Source organism: Paroedura picta, chromosome 2, assembly GCF_049243985.1.
Source record: "Paroedura picta isolate Pp20150507F chromosome 2, Ppicta_v3.0, whole genome shotgun sequence".
Lineage (NCBI taxonomy): Eukaryota > Metazoa > Chordata > Lepidosauria > Squamata > Gekkonidae > Paroedura > Paroedura picta.
Window position 1 is genome coordinate 10,396,100 of NC_135370.1, and position 23,843 is coordinate 10,419,942.

General features: G+C 48.1%; 2 protein-coding genes across 3 annotated transcripts in view; one reads left to right on the forward strand and one right to left on the reverse strand.

The window, feature by feature from the left end:
* The window catches only part of PLCL1 (phospholipase C like 1 (inactive)), a 163,018-nt gene extending 156,085 nt beyond the window's left edge, over nt 1-6,933 (reverse strand). The window contains exon 1 of the mRNA XM_077319338.1: nt 6,632-6,933. Coding sequence (XP_077175453.1) covers nt 6,632-6,823 — 192 coding nt within the window. The 5' untranslated portion in view covers nt 6,824-6,933. The remainder of the gene's footprint in view (nt 1-6,631) is intronic.
* Nucleotides 6,934-16,172: 9,239 nt separating this feature from the next.
* BOLL (boule RNA binding protein) overlaps nt 16,173-23,843 on the forward strand; it is a 36,331-nt gene continuing 28,660 nt past the window's right edge. For both annotated transcript variants that reach the window (XM_077319341.1, XM_077319342.1), the window contains exons 1-2: nt 16,173-16,382; nt 21,759-21,902. In XM_077319341.1, coding sequence (XP_077175456.1) covers nt 16,365-16,382; nt 21,759-21,902 — 162 coding nt within the window. In that variant the 5' untranslated portion in view covers nt 16,173-16,364. The remainder of the gene's footprint in view (nt 16,383-21,758; nt 21,903-23,843) is intronic.

A 23,843-nucleotide genomic window follows, 5' to 3' on the forward strand; every position in this document is an offset into this window, starting at 1 on the left:
TGGCTGACAATTTCATTTATCAAATGGTAGATGAACCCACAAGAGGTTCAGCCATACTGGACTTAATACTGACCAACAGGCAAGAGTTGGTGGATGAGGTGAAGGAGGTGGGGACCCTAGGGGGAAGTGACCATGTCCTCATAGAATTCCTTTTGAGATGGGGAGCCAAGGAAGCTTGTAGCCAGACGCGGATGTTGGATTTTCGTAGGGCAAACTTTAATAAACTCAGAGACATGATGAGTGTCATACCATGGACGAGAATGCTGGAAGGGAAGGGAGCATGTGAAGGGTGGGCGCTACTCAAACAAGAGCTATTGCATGCTCAATCAATGACTATTCCAGAAATACGAAAACACTGCAGGAGCTCTAAGAAGCCTATTTGGATGAACAGAGAACTTCAAGAGGAACTAAGAAAGAAAAGGAAAATGTTCAGGAAATGGAGGGAAGGACAGAGCTCTAAAGAAGAGTACCTACAGGTTACTAGGCACTGTAGATCAATCATCAGAAAGGCCAAATCTGAGAGTGAGCTAAGATTGGCCAGGGAAGCCCACTGTAACAAGAAAAGATTTTTCAGTTACGTGAGGAGCAAACGTAAAGTAAAGGAGGCAATAGGCCCGCTGTTGGGTGCGGATGGACAAACTCTAACGAAAGATGCAGAGAAAGCAGAAAGGCTTAGTGCCTATTTTACATCTGTTTTTTCCCACAGGTCAAAGTGTTTAGGCACATCTAGAGATGGCTATAGCCAAAGGATAGTGTCTGGGTGGCAGGTTAACATGGATAGAGAGGTTGTCGAGAGGCATTTAGCTGCACTGGATGAGTTCAAATCCCCTGGTCCAGATGAAATGCACCCGAGAGTACTCAAAGAACTTTCCAGAGAACTTGCACAGCCCTTGTCCATCATCTTCGGAACCTCTTTAAGGACTGGAGATGTCCCGGAGGACTGGAAAAGAGCAAACGTTATTCCGATCTTCAAAAAAGGGAGGAAGGATGACCCGGGAAACTACAGACCAGTGAGTCTGACCTCCGTTGTGGGGAAGATAATGGAACAGATATTAAAGGGAGTGATCTGCAAACATCTGGTGGATAATTTGGTGATCCAAGGAAGTCAGCATGGATTTGTCTCCAACAGGTCCTGCCAGACCAACCTAGTTTCCTTTTTTGACCAAGTAACAGGTTTGCTGGATCGAGGAAATTCGGTTGATGTCATTTACTTGGATTTTAGTAAAGCTTTTGACAAGGTTCCCCATGATGTTCTGATGGATAAGTTGAAGGACTGCAATCTGGATTTTCAGATAGTTAGGTGGATAGGGAATTGGTTAGAGAACCGCACTCAAAGAGTTGTTGTCAATGGTGTTTCATCAGACTGGAGAGAGGTGAGTAGCGGGGTACCTCAGGGCTCGGTGCTCGGCCCGGTACTTTTTAACATATTTATTAATGATCTAGATGAGGAGGTGGAGGGACTACTCATCAAGTTTGCAGATGACACCAAATTGGGAGGACTGGCAAATACTCCGGAAGATAGAGACAGAGTTCAACGAGATCTGAACACAATGGAAAAATGGGCAAATGAGAACAAGATGCAATTTAATAAAGATAAGTGTAAAGTTCTGCATCTGGGTCAGAAAAATGAAAAGCATGCCTACTGGATGGGGGATACGCTTCTAGGTAGCACTGTGTGTGAACGAGACCTTGGGGTACTTGTGGATTGTAAACTAAACATGAGCAGGCAGTGTGATGCAGCGGTAAAAAAGGCAAATGCCATTTTGGGTTGTATCAACAGAGGCATCACATCAAAATCACAAGATGTCATAGTCCCATTGTATACGGCACTGGTCAGACCACACCTGGAGTACTGTGTGCAGTTCTGGAGGCCTCACTTCAAGAAGGACATCGATAAAATTGAAAGGGTACAGAGGAGAGCGACGAAGATGATCTGGGGCCAAGGGACCAAGCCCTATGAAGATAGGTTGAGGGACTTGGGAATGTTCAGCCTGGAGAAAAGGAGGTTGAGAGGGGACATGATAGCCCTCTTTAAGTATTTGAAAGGTTGTCACTTGGAGGAGGGCAGGATGCTGTTTCTGCTGGCTGCAGAGGAAAGGACACGCAGTAATGGGTTTAAACTTCAAGTACAACGATATAGGCTAGATATCAGGAAAAAGTTTTTCACAGTCAGAGTAGTTCAGCAGTGGAATAGGCTGCCTAAGGAGGTGGTGAGCGCCCCCTCACTGGAAGTCTTCAAGCAAAGGTTGGATGCACACTTTTCTTGGATGCTTTAGGATGCTTAGGGCTAATCCTGCGTTGAGCAGGGGGTTGGACTAGATGGCCTGTATGGCCCCTTCCAACTCTATGATTCTATGATTCTATGATTCTATGATATCACTGCCTGGTCAGAACAGCTTTATCAGTGCTGTGGCGAGCCCAAGGTCACCCAGGTGGCTGCATGTGGGGGAACGGGGAGTCAAACCCGGCTCACCAGAAGTCCGCACTCCTAACCACTGACCAAGCTGGCTCTGTTGGGGTGTTTTGGTAGGTTTTTATTCCATTCCCAGTTCTGTTTGTACTAAGCTGCGGTCTTAATAAAGAGCTCAAATCCCTGCTGGTGTCCATGTCTACCTCTGAACCCACGGACCTAACAGAAGCCATTACCAAAGACCACTCTCAGCATGCCAGTGAAGAGGCAGTCAGTGAAAGCCGTGGGCAGGATGCCCAGAGAAATGCCAATGCTGGCCCCTGTACGAAACAAAACCTGAGCCAGATGGGGCTGAGACAACATAACTGCATTTAGAGTTATAGTTTAGATATTCAGTTACATGCTGCAAATACCCGGGCTGATTCTGCACTTACTTTTTTTTTTCCATTGTGGATCCTGCTGAATTCAGATCGACTTGAACTCAGGTCTTCCTCTATTCCCTCCCACCCCCAAACTGAAACAGAAAGTGTTCTGCACTCAATTGGGAAAGCTCAGAACAGGGGGGGGGGGGGGAGCCAAGCACAGCAGGAGTCTGTTTCTTTCTTTTCTTGAACGAGTGGGGGATTGGAGACAGCAGAGGAGAGGGAAATAACAAGAGGCAAATCTCTGCTGAGAGAAGTTAGGGCTTCTGGAGCACAGTCACTTTAAGTCAAGCTTTGCAACCGGGAACCAAGAAGTCTTTGAACTGATGCCTATCAGGGAAGACTGCTTTGCTGCGAGGCACAGAGAAAGAAGTGAATTCACAAAAATGATAAATCTACACACTTATTGATGGCAATTTTTCAAATGTCAAGGCTTATATCCACTCCAGGATATCATGGGGGAAAGGTAGGGTCACTCCGTATCAATCAAGCATGTTGCAGAGGGAAAATTTAAAGTGGGCAAAATCAAAGTGGAAATCGAATTCAGTGTAGACAGAAGGGATTCATTCAAACTGGGACTGGGGAAAAAGCACCATGCAAACTACTCCCTGGTTTCTATAGTGAAAGTTATAGAGAGAGAGCATGAGAGAGAGAGAGAGAGAGAGAGAGAGAGAGAGAGAGAGAGAGAGAGAGAGAGAGAGAGAGAGAGAGAGAACTTCTCACAGCCTGAGAATTGGCAGCTCTGGATTGGTGAATACCTTGAGTTGTGAGGGGGGCTGAGGAGGGTGGGGCTTGGGAAGGGGAGGGACTTCATCAGTGGGGCATGATGCCAGACAGTCCACCTTCCAAAGGGGAACTGACCTCTGTTACCTGGAAATCAGTCAGAACCACAGGAGAGCAACACACTCTGCCTGGATTCTGACCACCTTCTGCAGACCCCTCTAGCCCACTCAGCGATTCTGACTTGGAATCCCCAGAGGAGGAGCCGAAGACCCAAAAGGACAGATGGGCTGGGCACGCATAGCCGCCTGCTAATGTTGCCTCCTCCACGCCAGACAGAGCATCCTCAGGCCTCTGCCGTGTGTGGCAAGACCTCCGGACCCTCCCCAAAGTGGCCCCGAAGAGGCAAACTGCCACGTCTGCCACCCACAATGCTACGGTAGAGTCCCAGCAGTGCGCTGGAAGTGATTCCCCGCAGGCCTGCCTGCCAGCCCATTGGCCAGCGAGCGAGATTGGCCTGGGAGCTCCAGGACTATCTGCAGGGTCAGTCCTGACTCTTGGAGACTAGCTGAAGCCTGAAGCCGGAACAGAACAGGAGAGTAGCTAAGCGATACCAAAACTAGACCCCAAACACTCATTTCCTCTTTACAGCAGAACTATGGATATAAGCCTACCCTCCAAGCCAACCCACCAAAGCAGCCTTTTTCTCCAGGGGAATGGATCTCTGCTGTCTGGAGATGAGATGCAATTCCAGGGGATCCCCAGGTCCCACCTGGAGGCTGGCGTCCCTACAGATGTTGTCAGGGTTACAAAGACATTTCCCTTAACAAACATGCCTGGGAAGTTCTCCACCGCTGTCTGCTGTAGGACAGTCCAGCCAAGGGCCCCGTCAGGAAAGAGAACAATTTACAATGAATGCACCTGGAAAGACCCGCTGCCTGGAGCTCCTCAAAATGCTCCAGCAAACCAGCTGGCCCAGCAGCACCTCCTAATGGTCTGGGGAGCCCAACGTTGATGGGCAGTAGGTTCAGGACGGACAAAAGGAAATGCTACTTTACACAGAGAGCACTGCAAATGTGGAATGCGCTGGCAGAGGATGTTGCGATAGCCACAGGAATAAACCAAAAAACGCCAACAAAAGCAGCAGAGAAGCAGACTGCATTCACAGCACCTGGTCTCTCTTTGCATTTACATTTCTTTTTCTGTTTTTAGAGATCAGATCAGCAGCACAGATCTCCAGCAGTCAAAGGAGAAGACTGGTGGAGGCACATAATTGTCTGCTAGACATGGCTTCAGAGTCTGGGTCCAAGTAGGCTTTCACTGACTGTCCATTGGAGTGGGATCCCTTCGCATGCACACGTCCCCCCCCCCAACAGCCCATCCTTGCCCAATGGGATCAGGTCCACTCAACACCAGAGACCGGCCTCAGAGTCACGCCCGGGCTCTCGGTCTTCTCCGACAGGAAGGAATAACCACCTCTGCCAGGCAGAGCTGAATGGAGACAACCCTCTGCCTAAGGCCGGCCACAACAGAGGTGGAGGCTGAGCATCCCTCCGACAATAATTCATCCCCCTCTGAAAGATGGCCCATCAGCCCCAAGTGCCGAACCGGCCCCCACAGTGTGGGTAGGCTGATCAGATAGGGTAGAGCTAATTTGGACAGAGCCAGCCACCTCCGGACTGGGCAGGGATACGAACCGTCTCAGAGCCTGGGTAAGAAAGCAGCAGCCGTATAGTTCAGGCACAGGGTGAGGAAATGCCTGGAGATCTGAAGGTGGCTCCTGGGGGAGATGGGGGTTGGGATGGAGAGGAACCTCAGAGGGGTAGGAAGACAGAGAATTCCACCCTCCGCCGCTGCTGTTTTCTCCAGGGGAACTGAGCTCTCTGGTCAGGAGACCGGTTGCAAGCCCAGGGGATTACCACCCCCACCCCCAAAGAGAAGAGTTGGTTCTTCTATGCCGCTTTTCTCTACTTGAAGTGGCTTACTTTCGCCTTCCCTTTCCTCTCCCCACGACAGACACCCTGTGAGGGAGGTGAGGCTGAGAGAGCCCTGATGTTACTGAAGAAGAGTTGGTTCTTATATGCTGCTTTTTTCTACTCGAAGGAGTCTCAAAGCGGCTTACACTCGCCTTCCCTTTCCTCTCCCCACGACAGACACCCTGTGAGGGAGGTGAGGCTGAGAGAGCCCTGATGTTACTGAAGAAGAGTTGGTTCTTATATGCTGCTTTCTTCTACTCGAAGGAGTCTTAAAAAGCGGCTTACACTCGCCTTCCCTTTCCTCTCCCCACAAGAGAGGAGGTGAGGCTGAGAGAGCCCTGAGATTCCTGTTCAGTCAGAACAGCTTTATAAGGTCTCAGTTCTCAGTTCTCAAACAAGGTCTGGTAAATAAATGTGTTTTTGCTGAGCTGCTTCTTTCGAGAGCACTTGAGCAGGTGCCTCTTTGCAGCTCGCTGGAAATCTTGACTTCTCCGGGCGACACCCGGTGAAAACCAGTCCATTTACCAGACCTTGTTCGAGAACTGAGGAGAATTCATTCCGCAGTCATACTGTCTTTTGTCTGCAGTCAAACGGGGGCTATTATAAAGTTTCTTGGTTGCGTTTTTGCCTCGCACGGCGGGTGAACCCACCTGGAGGTTGGCAACCCCGCACAGCCCAGCCAATCCAGCCGCAGGCGGGCTGGGGGTGTCTGACCTTCGCAGGTCACTTCCCGAATCGCTCCCGCCTGGCTCAGCCTGTTTCCCCCAGCGAGTCCTCGCCCCCCCCCCCCCTGCCGCCGCCTTTGCCCCCTCCCGGTCAGGGACGTCTCTGCCCGGGAGCTTCAACGGAGCGGGGTTGTTGAGACGGAGCCCAAGCGCAGCCGCGCCTTGGCCGAGCAGCAGAGGAGGAAGGTGCGGACAGGGAGCGAGAGGAGCCCCGCAAGAGCCGCCACCCCAGCGTCCCCAGGGCGCGCCCTCCCTGCCAGGCGGGCTCCTTCGGCCAAGCGGGGCTGGGGCTCGCTGCCTGGGCGCTCGGCGGCTCCGTGCGCGGCCAGGCTGGCCTCCCGCCGGCTCCTTGGAGGCCGGGACCCTCGGCGCGCTGACCTTGATGATGCTGCTCCGGCGCGGGGTGGCGCGGGCCGCTTCCAGCAGGCTGCTCTCCGCCTCGGCCCCCGGCAGCGAGACGCCGCGACGGCGCGCCCGACGACGCCCGCCCGCCTCCGGGGAGCCCGACGCCGCCGCCGCCGCCTCGGGCTCCTCGCCCTCCTCCGCCGGCTCCCGCACGCCGTCCGCCATGGCCGACCGCAAGTGCCGCCGCTGCTGCCGCCGCCAGAGAAGCAGGAGCCGCCGCCGCCGCCGGCGCGCCCCGGGCGCCCCAGGCAGGCAGGCGGAGCGGGAGGCGGCGCGGCGGCGGCGGCGGAGGGGCCGGGGCCGGGCCGGGGGGAGGCCGGGGGGCGGCGGGGCTCCGGAGGCGGCATGGCGGGCCGGGGGGCGGAGCCCAGGCGGGGATTGGGCGGCCGCGGGCGGGGAGCGGCCGGCGGGGCTCGGCCAAGGGGAGGTCGGAGCCGCGGGCCAGGCAAGACCGCCGCCCCCCGAGAAGGGCTCCGAGCCGGGCGGCAGGGATGGCCGCAGCCACGGACATCGAGTCCGCCAAAGCCCCCAGCTCAGGGGGACCTCCCCATGCCCGAGCCCGGAGGCAAGCGCAAAGGAGGGCTTCGCTCCCTGACCTGGCGCGGGCTGGAGGGACCCTATCCGGGCCCACCCTGCAGGGCTCCTCGGAGGTCTCTTTCAACCAAAGCCCAGAGCCCTTTGAATTGCACCTCGGTCGTCATTCTGAACGGCGGTGTATAAATAAATAAACTGGGGTCACCTTGGAGTCAACCAATTAAACGCTTGCCTTTGGTCTGGCTTCCCATTCATGATTTTCAGGCTGCGGTATTAACTGAAGGTGCCTTCAAAATGATTACTTTAATGGGAACTGCCACAAATAACAGCAGACTGCTTCTTGGTAATTACACAGCATGCTTCTGGGTAAACTGCTAAGGATCAATATTTAAGGTTGCCAACTCTGGGTTCGGAAATACCAAGCACTTTGAAGGTGGAACCTGGGCTGGTGGGGCTTAGATGGGTATAATCAAAGTGTGGCTCTCCAGATGTCCTAGGACTACAACAGGGGCTCATGGGAATTGTAGTCCATGGCATCGGGAGAGCCACACTTTGGCCACCCCTGGCATAATATCATGCAGTCTTTCCAAAGTAGCCATTTTCTCCAGGAGATGTGGAGTAGATGTTTTAAATAAATAAATAAATAAATAAATAAGCAGTTGATATATTCTGGAAATCTTGTGTAATGCTAGGTAAAAGGTAAAGCTATCCCCTGTGCAAGCACCGAGTCATGTCTGACCCTTGGGGTGACGCCCTCTAGCATTTTCATGGCAGACTCAATACGGGGTGGTTTGCCAGTGCCTTCCCCAGTCATTACCATTTACCCCCCAGCAAGCTGGGTACTCATTTTACCGACCTTGGGAGGATGGAAGCCTGAGTCAACCTTGAGCCGGCTGCTGGGATCAAACTCCCAACCTCATGGACAGACAGCTTCAGACAGCATGTCTGCTGCCTTACCACTCTGCGCCACAAGGGGCTCTTGTAATGCTAGGGGATGATCCAAAATGAGCCCTTAAAAAATTTGGTGAGGTAGCCACAAGTCCGCTTGAGAACTACGTAAACCCCACAGATATTGGCCTATCAGACCTATGAGTAAGAGGGGGGGAAAGGAGGTTGGAGTCAGGCTGAATGGAAAGGGCAGAGGCACGGCGAGGGGCTGGGGTAGCAAATGACCAAAAGGCCATGTGGAGTCAACATGGGTGGAAAACAGCAGAGGAACACCTGTGAGGCAAACCCATGAAAAGCAACAGAGCCGGGAAAGTGAGATGGCAGGATGTACCATTCTGACAAATGCCTCTGGATGGTGCAGGCCAGCTGAGTCTCATCAGATCTTGGAAGTGAAGCAGGCGCTGGCTGCTTTGGCCTGGAATGGCCGCTTCGGACGCCGCCGTGCACGACCCTATATGGGGGTGCTGCAAATCAGCTGCAATTTGGCAGCACTTCCCATCCCTGGCGTTGCCAGTCCGGTAAGATGTCCGGGGCCGTTCCATACCCAGTCAAACAAACAACGGCTTTATCAAACACCACGGGCATTTTTGAAATCACGATTCGGTTCCTCAGTGTTAGGCACGCTTAACTTTTCCCTTCTTTGACATTCACAGGCACCAAAGGAAAGAAAGGAAGGCCTTGACCGGGGATATTTTTACACCTGCTACTGAAGTGGATCCACACAGTTCTTCATACACTCCTTGGGTGCAGGTTCAAGACTCTTAAATTCAACCCAATTTTAATTCACCTCCTTTGGATTCTAGTGCAATTTCACATGAGCGAAACTGCATTCACGGTGTCTGTGTGCATATTTGGTTAACACAATACCTTAACAATTTCAGAGGTGCCTTGTAGTTTGTTACATTTGTAAAACATTACACTGAGAAAGACCTCCCACACACACACACACACACACACACATGCTTAAGGAGAACAATTGTAAGCAAGTCAGTTGGGCCTCCACTCAAGGCTATTCAGGGGGGCTTACTTTCAGCAGAGCGTTTGTAGAACAGTTAACCCTTTCCTGCAGTAGCAAAAAACCCCTGTATCAGCCCTCTGAATGATCTAGACCAGGGGTAGTCAAACTGCGGCCCTCCAGATGTCCATGGACTGCAATTCCAGCGAGCCCCTGCCAGCGAATGCTGGCAGGGGCTCGTGGGAATTGTAGTCCATGGACATCTGGAGGGCTGCAGTTTGACTACCCCTAATCTAGACAATGTACAAAGTACTGTACAAAATTCTACCTCTCCAAGAGTAAGTCCAAATTTCATACCCTTTAAAGACACATTTTCAAAATCCTCCATTAGGGCAATGCCTCCCCAGCCCACCCTACTCTTTTGATTGCAAATCACTACTTTCTACTGTAGAATTCCTCCATTTGAAGCTCTCTTCCCCTGTGCCTCTGTTTTGAGTCACAGAGGGGAGGACTGCGCAGCTGGAAGTGGTGGGAAAAAGGGAAGGAAAAAGTGGGGCGCCTAGATAAAAATCAAAGGGAGGGAGGGAGGGCAGCCAGAAGACCTGTGGATGGCAGTGGTGGGAGGGGAGAGGCAACTGGAGGGCAGATAGGAAGCAAGGCAGGAGAGCCAGCCACTAGCAAGGGAAAGGATGTTTGGAGGAATGGCTACCCCACAGGTAGATATGGCAAAAGTTCCTGAGAAAGGGCCAAGAGATAAACAGTGGGGAAAGGGAAGGGAACATCTGGAGGATGGGGAGATTGAGGCAGAAATGAGCCATCTCTGACGCATGTCCACCCCAACTGTTCTGCTGTAATCTGTGGCATGTAAAAAGGAAAAGCACTCAGATCTACCTCTTGGGTCCCAACTAGCAGAGCAAAGGTAATTCCAAAAAGGCAGGGATGACAAGAGAAGTCATGTGTGAATGTGGAGGAAACTACCCCGCTGCCATGTGTTGGGAGTTCAAAATAGAGATAAAGAGAGGGGCTGTTCCTCTTGGGGGGGGGGAGAAACTCCTTAATATCATCTTTAAAAGTTGTAAAGGCCTAATTTGAGAGCCCATGCCCATTTGCTGAAAGTAATGCTGAGACCAGACAGGAAAAGGGAAAGAGATATTGCCGGCACAAGATCGCCCTCTAGCATCGACTCACAAAAAGGCATGGTGCATGCCGCTGGTCCCACGGAAGGGACAAACCATGCAGCTTGCCTTCCCCTACCCAAGCCAGATAAGAGCATGCTTTGGGATGAGAAAGAAGCAATTTAAAGTTATAGCATTCTTCAGGGAAGAGAGGTGGGCATGCTGCTACATCAGCAACCGTGCCCAGAGGTAATAAATAATATCAACAGGAAAGTTCAAAAACTAAAACCCTGGGGTACTCTTATGAAAGATTACGGTGTCTCTACTAATGCGCAGAGTATGGGAAACAAGCAGGAAGAACTAGAAGTCCTAATACAGGAAGGGGACTATGATCCAATAGGCGTTACAGAAACCTGGTGGAATAACTCTCACAACTGGAATAATAATAGGACTGAGAGGTACAACTTATTTAAAAGGGACAGACAAATAACGAATATATTTGTGAGGAAACACATGTGTCTGAGCATGAGAGTTCAGCTGAGAGACTTTGGACAAAAATAAAAGGAGTAGGAAATAATAGTGGTATTATGGTGACGGTCTGTTATAGACTGCCAGGTCAGACGGAGAATTTGGATGAGATGCTCCTAGACCAGATTACACAGATCTCAGAGAGACTTTAGGATGCTTTCAGGATGCTTTGGGCTGATCCTGCGTTGAGCAGGGGGTTGGACTAGATGGCCTGTATGGCCCCTTCCAACTCTATGATTCTATGATTCTATGACTGGCTCTAGTGGTTCTGGGAGATTTCAATTACCCAGATATCTGTTGGAAGAACAGCTCTGCTAAAACTGAAAAGTCTAATAAATTCTTGACTTGTCTTACTGACAACTTCCCAGAAAGTGGAAGGGGCAATCAGGGGGTCTGGTATCCTCGCCAATAGAGAAGAACTGGTTGACAAAGTAAAAGTTGTGTGTGCGCTTGGTAATAGTGACCATGTGATTTTGGACTTTATGATCTTAGTCACACATACAGGCTGGGCTTCAGGAGAGAAAATTTTAACAAACTTAAAGTTATGTTGGGTAGAATCCTGTGGTCAGAAAAACTTAAAGAGATGGAAGTCCAAGAAGTTTGGGAGTTTCTCAGAGTTGAAATACTGAAAGCACAATTGCTGACAATTCCCTTGAGAAGGAAAAACAAGGTAGCTCCATAAGCAGCTTTCAAAAGGAGGAATATAAACAAATAAACAAGTAGGGAGAGTGTTAGAAAAGCTAAGTATGAGCTTAGGCTAGCAAGAAATGCTAAAAACAACAAAAAAGGATCTTTAGTTATAAGTAAGAAAAAGGATACAGAAATGGTAGAACCATTGTGGAGACAAGGAAGTGATATTGTAACAGGTGATGAAATGAGGGCTGGACTGCTCAATTCCTACTTCTCCTGTCTTCTCGTCCGAGGGGAATTGTGCTCAGCATGGCAAAATCATTTCACGGGATGAGGGAGGGGAGTTGTGGCCTAGGATCACTGTAGAGCTAGTCCATAAACACCTAGTTCTTTAAACAAAACCATATCTTCTGAGCCAGATGAATTGCATGCATCCAAGGATAATAAAAGAACTTGCTGATGTAATTTCTGAGCCTCTGTCCATTATTTTTAACAATTCCTGGAGAACAGGTGAAGTGCCAGATGATTGGAGGTGAGCAAATGTTGTCCCCATTTCAAGAAGGGAAAAAGGAGGATCCGGGTAACTATCAACCCGTCAACTTCACATCTAGAGCTGGCAAAATTTTAGAACAAATAGTCACACAGTCAGTCTCTGAGCAACTAGAGAGGAGAGTCCTAATTACTAAGGGCCATTCCGCACAGCGTTAATGTTGCTGAAGTCTTACCATTGTGTAACGCTATTTTTTTAACGTTATGCACAACGTCATTCACAATCTACAACACTCCTGCAACACTCCCGCAAAAATTGCTTATTTGTAGCACAAAAGTGGATTCCCCCTTTAAAAAAACGCTACTCTTGAGACCAACATGCAACACATCTGAAAAAGACACGTGTGTTCTCAATATAGCAGTAGCAAGCATGTCCCTCCCTAAGCTCTCGCATCTGAGCTTCCGCCGTCGCAATCGCCATTTTTTCCCCCTTAAACCAGCGAAAGCAACGAATAAGCAATGCATTTTTGGCTGACATCCCTCCACAAGCAATTGTCTGTAAAGTTTCCAAGCACAATACATCCCCCTGTTCGACACTGCCCGTAATTTAGGCCAGAAATTGCACGAGGGGATTTTTTTTTAACTTAAGAGCATGTAAACTATTAACCGCCAGCTCCTATGCCAGCTGGCTCCTATGCCAGCAAAAACCGCCAGCTCCTATGATGTATTGTTCTGATACATCAAATGAACAAATATGCATTGCTACAGGTGTTTTGGGGGGTTTTTTAAACAGTTTTTAAAGGGAAGCACAAACAGTTAATTGGCTTTTCTGTTTGATTGACAGCCAGGGGCAGGAGGAAGCGCGGAAAAATATCACCTCCCTTGTTGCGATTTCAGCAAGACCGGAAACTTGTGCATTACAAGAACAGCGCTATAGAATAGGCGACAGTTGCCTTGGCAGTAGTACATGAGAAAAGAATCTGGGGGTCTTAGTAGATCATACACTGAACATGAGTCAGCAGTGTGACTCAGTAGCTAAAAAGACAAATGGGATTTGGGGCTGTATTAAAATTACTGTGTCCAGATCACGTGAGGTAAGGTACCGCTTTACTCTGCTCTGGTAAGACCTCACTTGGAGTACTGTGTTCAATTTTGGGCACCACAACTGAAGAAATATATAGAGGAACTGAAGCATATCCCGAGGAGGGCTACAAAAATGGTGAGGGGTTTTCTGTTGTCCCATGGGGTTCAACCAATGGGTTGAACTTAATTCAAAAGAATTTTCGGTTAAACATCCGGAAAAGATGTGTCAGTGTTTGTTTATTTATTTATTTGTTTGTTTATTTGATTTCTATACCACCCTTCCATATGGCTCAGGGCGGTTTACATACAACATGGGGGATACATGGAACAAATTAGTACGTAACATAAAAAAATACAACAACAACCACCACCCAATAACGCAATTTCAGTGATAAACAATATAACAGGAACAGAACCCAGCCAAGGCCCCCGAGAGGACAGACAGGTACAGGCTATGGAGGGATGTCTGAGGGGGGACCTGTTGACGGTCTCAGGCAAATGCCTGGTGGAGGAGCTCCCTTTTGCAGGCCCTGCAGAATTTTGGGAGTTTGGACAGGGCCCTGATTTCTTCAGGGAGCTTGTTCCACCAGGTGGGGGCCAGGACAGAAAAAGTTCTGGCCCTCGTTGAAGACCGACGTGCTTCTTTGGGGCCAGGGATCACTAGCCAGTTGGCATTGGCAGAGCGTAATGCTCTTTTGGGGGTATAGGCGGAGAGACGGTCTCTTAGGTACACTGGGCCCAGACCGCGTATGGCCTTGAAGGTAAGAACCAAAACCTTAAGCCTGATCCAGAATTCAATTGGAAGCCAGTTGAGTTGTTGAATAACAAGCCAGATGTGAGATCTCCACGGTGTATTGGTGAGAATCCTGGCCGCTGTGTTCTGGACCAATTGTATTTTCCGGATCAAAGATAAGGGCAGGCCTGTGTAGAGCAAGTTGCAGAAGTCCAGTCTAGAGGTGATCGTCACATGGATCACTTGTGGCCCTTATCTCCTTCCATATCCTGGGAACTGCCAATCACCACTGTGGGATGGTGGGTAAATTTCCTCCAGGCTAGGCTGGAATATGGAGATTTTTGATGGGGGGCATGACTCGGGCATGAAACCGAGGTCGCTGTGGGTGGGTAGGTAGTTGTGACTTCCTACATTGTGCAGAGGGTTGGACTAGATAACCCTGGAGGTCCCTTCTCACTCTATGATTCTATGACAGGACCAAGTCTTATCTGAGCTCAGAAACTCAGCAGGATCAGCCCTGGTTTGTCTTTGGAGGGGAGATTACTGAGGAAGTTCAGGTCGCTACACAGAGGCTGGCAGTCTCATGTCTAGGAAAAAAAGTGTCTGCCAATAATTACTAACCTTGACATTTTTTATTTCTCTACTCTTTTTGTGAACTACAACTGAACCCAAAAGACTGAGTAGCCTTTTTAGTAAAGGATTATCATATTGCATTATTGGGATGTTATGACACAGTGTACTAATTTACTTTTCATTTACTTTCTCCTTATATCTGTACTTTCATGATCCTTGTTCCATTGTGTGTTAACTGCAGAATTGTGCATGCACTTGAAAGCTCACGCTTTGAATAAATCTTAATAGCCTTAAGTCTTAAAGGTGCTATTGGACTCGTATTTTGTTGTGCTGCTTCAGACCAACACGGCAACCCACTTGAATCAGGTTCTAACCATTTAGATGTCTTAGGACAAGAAATGTAGAGAGATTTTACATAGATGATTTTATATTCCTGTTTTTATGTCTTTATTCTGCTTCTAAGTGGCCTGTGAGCTGTAATAAAGACTGGCTGACTCTGATACTGTTCTTCTTAAAAGATTTTAATTGCTTTTATTTTGTAAGTCATCCATATCTCTGATAAGGCAATATATACATTTTCTAAATAAAGATCTTGGCTATTATTTCTGAACTTACCAGAAATGCTTGAGTCTCTATGCAACAAGATATATGTCACATGAAGAAAGAAGTGTACTATTGCATTTGATTTGCCACGTGGAATGGAGTGCCACAAACCGCTTACTCTTAGATAATCTTTGGGTAATAGTTCTGGAGAGCTTAAAAAAGAACTGCTGGATAGTAATTCCATCGCATATTGTGACTGCCCTGCACAGGACCATCATTAATCAATGAAGGATAAAGGAAGGGAAAAAACAGTGTTTTCTATCTACAGCTAGATTATCCTTGTGCTTTTATACTTTGCCAGTGCCTGAGGATGATGAAGGATGAATGCTAACCGTGAATGTGCCAGCATGAACTTGCAGGACTACCAAGCAGACGTCGGCCTCCATGATACCAAAGCCAGTTTAGCAGCGCAGAGTGGTCATCCACTTACAATTTCAAATATGAGCAGTGTTGCTGCCAATCTAATACAGAACTGTTCACTCTCATGCTAACAAAAGCAAGAAATAGTAGTAGAAGTGGTAGTATATTATTACCCGACCTCTCTCTGGTGACTCACAGCTGGACTTGGGAATGTTCAGCCTGGAGAAAAGGAGGTTGAGAGGGGACATGATAGCCCTCTTTAAGTATTTGAAAGGTTGTCACTTGGAGGAGGGCAGGATGCTGTTTCTGTTGGCTGCAGAGGAAAGGACAGTAATGGGTTTAAACCTCAAGTACAACGATATAGGCTAGATATCAGGGGGAAAAATTTCACAGTCAGAGTAGTTCAGCAGTGGAAATAGGCTGCCTAAGGAGGTGGTGAGCTCCCCCTCACTGGAAGTCTTCAAGCAAAGGTTGGATACACACTTTTCTTGGATGCTTTAGGATGCTTAGGGCTGATCCTGCGTTGAGCAGGGGGTTGGACTAGATGGCCTGTATGGCCCCTTCCAACTCTATGATTCTATGAATAGAATAATTAAATCCAATATAAAAGGCGTAGTTTATGAAAGCGATTCTTCCGCTGGAAGAAATGCTCATGGCGGGGGGGGGGGGGTTGTCCAGCCTGCAGAGAGGGCGAGGGTCCCGCATAACCCTGTTCTCCCTGGGAGGGGGGGGTCTCTGCTCTTTGCCCGGCTGCCCAGGGGCGCCCTAAGAGTTCAGTCCGGCTGTGGGGTCTCCCGGTGCCCCCTGGAAGCTGGCAACCACAAGGACTGTGCGCTGCTGCACTCCGCCCCCGGCTCCGCCTTTCCCCAGCGTCGCGGCAACAACAACCCCCCCCCCACGTGTCTCGGCGCACGCGCAGAAGGGGAGGCGGGAAACTGGCCGCCCACCTCGTTTTCCCGCCCCCGCCGCGACTCGAACCGCAGCCTCAAGGCCGCGCGCCCAAAGGGACGCAGGCAGGCAAGCGTCGAAACCGGCGCGGCACGCGCGGGGAGCGTGAGGTTTCCGCGCCCTCCCTGCCTTCGGCGCAGCAACAGGGGGCGGGGCGCTGCGTGCGGGGAGCGTGCCGCCAAGACCAGCCGTCGTGTGAGGAGCGCCATGGAGCCCGACGCCTCGGTCAGTCCCAGGCCTGCCGCCGCCGGGGATGGAGGGGGACACCGTGTGGAGCGAGGCGGGGAGGATTAAAACGCCCGCCAGACTTTTATTGGGCTGTCCTTGTGTGCTTTGGGGCGGGGGAAATCTCGTCAGGAGGCGACGCGGCCGCCTCAGCCGACGCTTTCCCGCCAAAACCGCCCAGAGGCCAGTAACGCTCTTTCCCCGCCCCTCCCCTCGCGGGTAGGCGTCAAGCCCCGCCCTCCCGCGGCGTGAGCCAATCCAGTCACGCCTCTCGGCTTTTCCGGGCGAGGGGAGGAGCCGCGCTTGACTCGCGCGCGCCTTTTTACTTTAAAAGAAAAAAGATAAACAGACAAAAAAAGGGATCTATAACTGTGACCTTCGAATATAACTATGCCTTGTATTATAAAAGATTAACAAAAAGCAAAATAATTTTTATTGGCAAATAGCTAAAATTTAATAATACTAGTTCTTCAAATATTGTAGAACTTATTTATTTCACCGCCTTTACTAATTTTCATCATTGCTCTTTGTTCCATATTAATCTGGGCCTTGGCATTGTCTTGGGTTTGTTCACATAATAGGGTCCAGAAAAACTCTGTTTTTGAAAACTCTTGAATAGATGATATCGGACTGCCCCCATCCCTGGACCCAGCAGCCTTCTCAGGTTCATACTCCTGCTGATCCTCTTATGCCATCAGGTCAGCAGTGCTCTCCCATTGAACAAACAGGCCAGTCCCTACTACAAAGAATTAATGGACATAATTCTGACATTAGAAACCAGAAGATTCAAAAACATTGGGACATTTTAACCACATAGAATATTCAGTTGCTGACCTAAGAGCAGCAGTCCTCTTACAAAGGAATTTCACTTGGAGATTAGAGAGACCACAGAATGGCAACTGATAATGAAACTCAAGACAATGTACCCTCCTGGACTGAGTCCTGACCTAGGTTTTCCATCTCAAATCCAATACTGATTTCTCCACATCTACTACCCCTCTGTATATCTCACCTAATCCAATTATGCCTGCTGTTGTCATTCCCCTGCTATTGTTATTTGCCTGCTAATTTTCAGCATCTAAAATCATTCCACTTTCCAATACATAGGACAGATGGACTCACATTTTAGTTGTATCTGAAGAAGTAAGCAGTGATTCACAGAAGCTCATTCCCTGCCACAAATTAAGGTGCTCCTGGACTCTTGTTCTTTTCTGTTACTGTCAGACTTGAGTGGCTATGCATCTTGATTTACCCCCAAATATTTGATGATACTGTCAGGCTGCTTAAGAGGTGGTTCAAATGTGGCCTTTGTCTTGTATTCAGTATATTTGGGAGGTTAACTGTAATTTGCAGTGGAGCATAAAGGATAACTATTTTTAATTAGTGCTGAGCTGAAGATAAGTCAGTGTTTTATGTGTTTACACTCATAAGAAGTGCCTTTAACCCTTAGATGATTATAACAGCCAATTTAGAGTCAAATTTCTTTAAAGGATTAGATTTGGATTGTGGAACTCGTGTAGATTGTATGTTCAAAGTGCAGTGTGAAGTATGAAAAGCATTCTTTACCGTGTAAAGGAAAAGCATACCAAGACAGCACAACCTATGTCATAAAATTGTGTCCTGCCCCCCACTCCCTTTCTGCTTTGTGAATGACTTACATTAGGACTGGACAAATTTAGAGTCCAGTGGAATTTTTAAGACAAAAATTTGTTTTATTCAACGCATTGAGATTTTGCGTCCACGCACACTTCCTCTGAGTGTGTGTGCACACAAAAGTTCATACCAAGAAGAACAAGAAGAAGAAGAAGAGTTGGTTCTTATATACCGCTTTTCTCTACCCGAAGGAGGCTCAAAGCGGCTTACAGTCGCCTTCCCATTCCTCTCCCCACAACAGACATTCTGTGAGGGAGGTGAGGCTGAGAGAGCCCCTTTGTTGGTCTTAAACGTTCCACTGGACTCTGAATTTGTTCTGCTGCTTCAGACCAACTGCTGCTTCAGACCATTTGAATTTACCTTAAGGCTGATATAGTCATTACTGTTGTATTTCAGTATTCAGAAATGAATGTAATGTTTAAAATGAGAAATTAATAAGGATGATAAATACCACACTTAAAAAAATACAGTCTCACCAATGATACCTGTTGGTGATATCTGACAAAGATAGTGCATATTTACCTATCAGTCTTTGAAATATCCCTCAATTAAATTTGTCAATCTGAAAAACTAGGGTCATTTGCAAACTCCCTGAGAGCTCTTTATAAATTTGTATTTTCTATTTAATTTTGAAAAGAAAAGTCGCAGAATACATACAAATGTCACCTTAGAGTAGCGATCCCCAACCTGTGGGCGGCGGACCACATGTGGTCCTTCGACTAATTGGAGGTGGGCCCCGAAGGATGCCTTCTCCCCCCCTGTCATGAGTTAAACTGTCAGTTTAACTGTCATGAGTTAAAATTTCCATGAAAATAAAATGTTCCTTATGTTCATTGTTGTAGCGTGTCTGTATCTTATTTTGAAGGGATGTTTAAACATTACCATAGCGATCAGAGAGCGTTAGGGCAGTGGTTGAGAGTAGAGGAGTAAACTACCCCCCCACACCGGGCCTCAGTAAAAGGCGTTGAGTGGTCCCCGGAGAGTGGTCCCCGGCGTTGAGTGGTCCCCGGTGATAAAAAGGTTGGGGACCACTGGTTTAAATAATACAAGAAGAATTAATCAAAACCAGTTGTGGGGAAAACATTTTGATTCTGCTGCACTTCTTTGCCAGTGTTAAATTGAGAACCAGAATGGATCACAGCCAAAATATGCATGGGGTCATTTGTTTTTGTGGGTATGTCAGTGCTGGGAAGCAGCTGGGCTATTAGTTAAATCTTTAGTCTCTTTGCACACATTCATATATTCTCCATGTACTATGCACAAAGCAAGAAGAATGTAGAAGAACAAGCTGTTTTCTGTTAGAAGACAGCTATCCCTATTCCCAACTCCTGACTGAGGTTCTAGGAGTTCATCGTATACAGAGGTTGCTGTTTTCTTTCCCAGAACCTATTGTTCTGGGAAAGAATCTTTGAGTCTTGCTGATGGGAGTTCTGTGATGGCCTAAGGGGTCGACCAAGTTTTTCTGCATCCTACTCATTTGAAATAAGTTGATTGGGAAAATGTCCCCAATTGTTGGTTCTCCTATGGTGAAACTCAGTACATTCCTTGATAGGAACTTTTTTGAGTCAGGACTACCTGTGGAGATAGATCCAGATGAGTAGCTGTGTTGGTCTGTCTGTCTAGCAGCAGAAAAGAGCAAGACTCCAGTATCACCTTTAAGACTAACCAAATTTGTGGTAGGGTATAGCCTTTTTGCTTCAAATGTGGGTCTCCAAGATCATTATCCAACAGTAACCACTATACTCCACCAGCGCAAATAGAATCATAGAATCATAGAGTTGGAAGGGGCCATACAGGCCATCTAGTCCAACCCCCTGCTCAATGCAGGATTAGCCCTAAGCATCCTAAAGCATCCAAGAAAAGTGTGTATCCAACCTTTGCTTGAAGACTTCCAGTGAGGGGGCGCTCACCACCTCCTTAGGCAGCCTATTCCACTGCTGAACTACTCTGACTGTGAAAAACTTTTTCCTGATATCTAGCCTATATCGTTGTACTTGAAGTTTAAACCCATTACTGCGTGTCCTCTCCTCTGCAGCCAGCAGAAACAGCATCCTGCCCTCCTCCAAGTGACAACCTTTCAAATACTTAAAGAGGGCTATCATGTCTCCTCTCAACCTCCTTTTCTCCAGGCTGAACATTCCCAAGTCCCTCAACCTATCTTCATAGGGCTTTGTCCCTTGGCCCCAGATCATCTTCGTTGCTCTCCTCTGTACCCTTCAATTTTATCAACGTCCTTCTTGAAGTGAGGCCTCCAGAACTGCACGCAGTACTCCAGGTGTGGTCTGACCAGTGCCGTATACAATGGGACTATGACATCTTGTGATTTTGATGTGATGCCTCTGTTGATACAGCCCAAAATGGCATTTGCCTTTTTTACCGCTGCATCACACTGCCTGCTCATGTTTAGTTTACAATCCACAAGTACCCCAAGGTCTCGTTCACACACAGTGCTACCTAGAAGCGTATCCCCCATCCAGTAGGCATGCTTTTCATTTTTCTGACCCAGATGCAGAACTTTACACTTATCTTTATTAAATTGCATCTTGTTCTCATTTGCCCATTTTTCCATTGTGTTCAGATCTCGTTGAACTCTGTCTCTATCTTCCGGAGTATTTGCCAGTCCTCCCAATTTGGTGTCATCTGCAAACTTGATGAGTAGTCCCTCCACCCCCTCATCTAGATCATTAATAAATATGTTAAAAAGTACCGGGCCGAGCACCGAACCCTGAGGTACCCCGCTACTCACCTCTCTCCAGTCTGATGAAACACCATTGACAACAACTCTTTGAGTGCGGTTCTCTAACCAATTCCCTATCCACCTAACGATCTGAAAATCCAGATTGCAGTCCTTCAACTTATCCATCAGAACATCATGGAGAACCTTGTCAAAAGCTTTACTAAAATCCAAGTAAATTACATCAACCAAATTTCCCCGATCCAGCAAACCTGTTACTTGGTCAAAAAAGGAAACTAGGTTGGTCTGGCAGGACCTGTTGGAGACAAATCCATGCTGACTTCCTTGGATCACCAAATTGTCCTCCAGATGTTTGCAGATCGCTCCCTTTAATATCTCCTCCATTATCTTACCCACAACAGAGGTCAGACTCACTGGTCTGTAGTTTCCTGGGTCATCCTTCCTCCCTTTATTGAAGATCGGAATAACGTTTGCTCTTTTCCAGTCCTCCGGGACATCTCCAGTCCTTAAAGAGGTTCTGAAGATGATGGACAAGGGCTGTGCAAGTTCTCTGGAAAGTTCTTTGAGTACTCTCGGGTGCATTTCATCTGGACCAGGGGATTTGAACTCATCCAGTGCAGCTAAATGCCTCTCGACAACCTCTCTATCCATGTTAACCTGCCACCCAGACACTATCCTTTGGCTACAGCCATCTCTAGATGTGCCTAAACACTTTGACCTGTGGGAAAAAACAGATGTAAAATAGGTACTAAGCCTTTCTGCTTTCTCTGCATCTTTCGTTAGAGTTTGTCCATCCGCACCCAACAGCGGGCCTATTGCCTCCTTTACTTTACGTTTGCTCCTCACGTAACTGAAAAATCTTTTCTTGTTACAATGGGCTTCCCTGGCCAATCTTAGCTCACTCTCAGCTTTGGCCTTTCTGATGATTGAAATAGTGGCTGAGCACTGGGCTTTTGATGTATTGCTATAACAGTGTTTTCTTTCAGTTTTAAAAATGTATTTAAGCAGAATTGTGTTCTCTTAAACAGCAAACCACAAATCAGATGCAAACAGATTCTTTGTCTCCCTCTCCTAAAACTGTGTCGCCAGTGCCTTTAAGTAACCCCACAAGTACCCCAAGATTTGGAACAGTGATTCCTAATCGCATCTTCGTTGGAGGAATTGATTTTAAGGTAGGTCTCTCATCTTGGTAGCTGAGCAAAGTAACCAAATACTGTGTTTGGGAGAATTTTCACACGTGTGTCACACGTGGACATGTACAAGGGCCTAACTGTGTCTGGTGTTGACTTTGAGTCTGACATTAATGTACTACAAAGATGTGCAGCACAAAGATTGTCGGTAGCTGATTAATCACATAGAAGAATTGATTTCTCTACGCGGGCTTACCCTTACCCCTGCTCTGGAAGCTGCAACTGGTTCTGAATGCAGCGGCCAGGGTTCTTACGAGAACAGCTTGGAGCGCCCACATCCAGCCTGTCCTCCAACAGTTCTGGTTACCAGTTGAATCCCAGATCAAGGTTAAGGTTTTGGTAATTACCTTTAAAGCCGTGTGGTGTGGATCCAGTGTACCTGAGGTACCTCCTCTCTGCCTATGCCCCCTAAAGAGCGCTATGCTTAGCCAACTCCAACTGGCTAGAGATTCCTACCCCCAAGGAAGCATGCCTGGCCTCAGCCGGGGGCAGGTAATTCTCTGTCCTGGCCCCCACTTTATAGAATGAGCTCCCAGAGGAGATGCAGGCCCTGTCAGAGCTAGCACACTTCCGTAAGGCCTGCAAGATCAAGCTCCTGCCAAGCTTTTGCTTGAGGCCAGTGAACTGACAACATCTTTTGGGCCCTCCATAACCTCCCTCCCAATCTGACCAATCTGCGGGGTTATAGTCAAAATATTAATAAAACAGTGAATGATTAAATATTAAATGTTCAGTGTTGTTCATGTTATTGTTGTGTTGATCGATGCAGTTGCCAGATTTACGTTGTATCTCAGTGGTCCCCAACCTTTTTTCGGCTGGGGACCGGCAGGGCAACTGCCCCGCCTGCGCAGCGCGCATGTGCGGCCGAAATCACGCATGCGCAAAAGTGCCACGCATGCGCAATTTCGGCAGTGCGCATGCGCGGCCGGGCCACGGATGCGTGGCGCGGCCCTGATTCCCTCTCCCCCCCCCCCTCTGGGAAGTTTTTTACTGCAGCCTGGGAAGTTTTTTACTGCGGGAGGGCGGGGAGAGGGAACTGCGGCCCGGTGCCCTGGCCTTGGCGGCCCGGCACCGGGCCGCGGACCACAGGTTGGGGACCACTGTTGTATCTGACATATTGGACTTCATGTTCCCTGTGAACTGCCCTGAGCCATAAGGGAGGGGAGTATAAAAATGTAATAAATAAATAAATTTAATGTTTAAAAAGGTGAGCTTCTGAATTAATTGTGAAGCAGATTTTAAAAACACATTCAAAGCCTCCAAGTTGTGGGACTCTTTGGAAGTGTGACTATCTCAGCATTTTATTTCTTATTTAAAAATACTGTGTTTTCCATGATATTTTTATTAGAGAGCCAGCTTACTGTAGTGGTTAAGAACAGTAGCCTTTTATCTGGAGAACTGGGTTTGATGCCCCACTCCTCCTCCACATGCAGCCACCTGGGTGACCATGGGCTAGTCACAGAGCTGTTAGAGTTGTTTGTGAGGAGCAGTTCTCGCAGAGCTGTCTCAGCCCCACCTATTTCACAAGGTGTCAGTTATGAGGAAAAGAAAGGAAGGCAATTGTAGGCTGCGTTGGGACTCTTTTAGGTAGTGAAAAGTGGGGTATAACCGCCAACTCTTCTAGATGCTGTTGCCCATGTTGCTCTTCAGTATTAATATATTAATATTGTTGTCTTTTGCTGCTTTTTTACCTGCTCCACTATAGATCTGCTGCCTTAGTTTGTTTTTATTAGAAACAGGTGGGTAGCCATGTTGGTCTAATATACAGATCTGAAGAAGGGTGCATGTACACGTAGGAGGTACACTGTACACTGAAAAAGGGCGCATGTACATGAAGGGTATACACTGTACACTGAAGAAGGGAGCATGTACAATTCTGTATACGCAGAATTGTTGGTCTTAAAGGTGGCACTGGACTCAAAT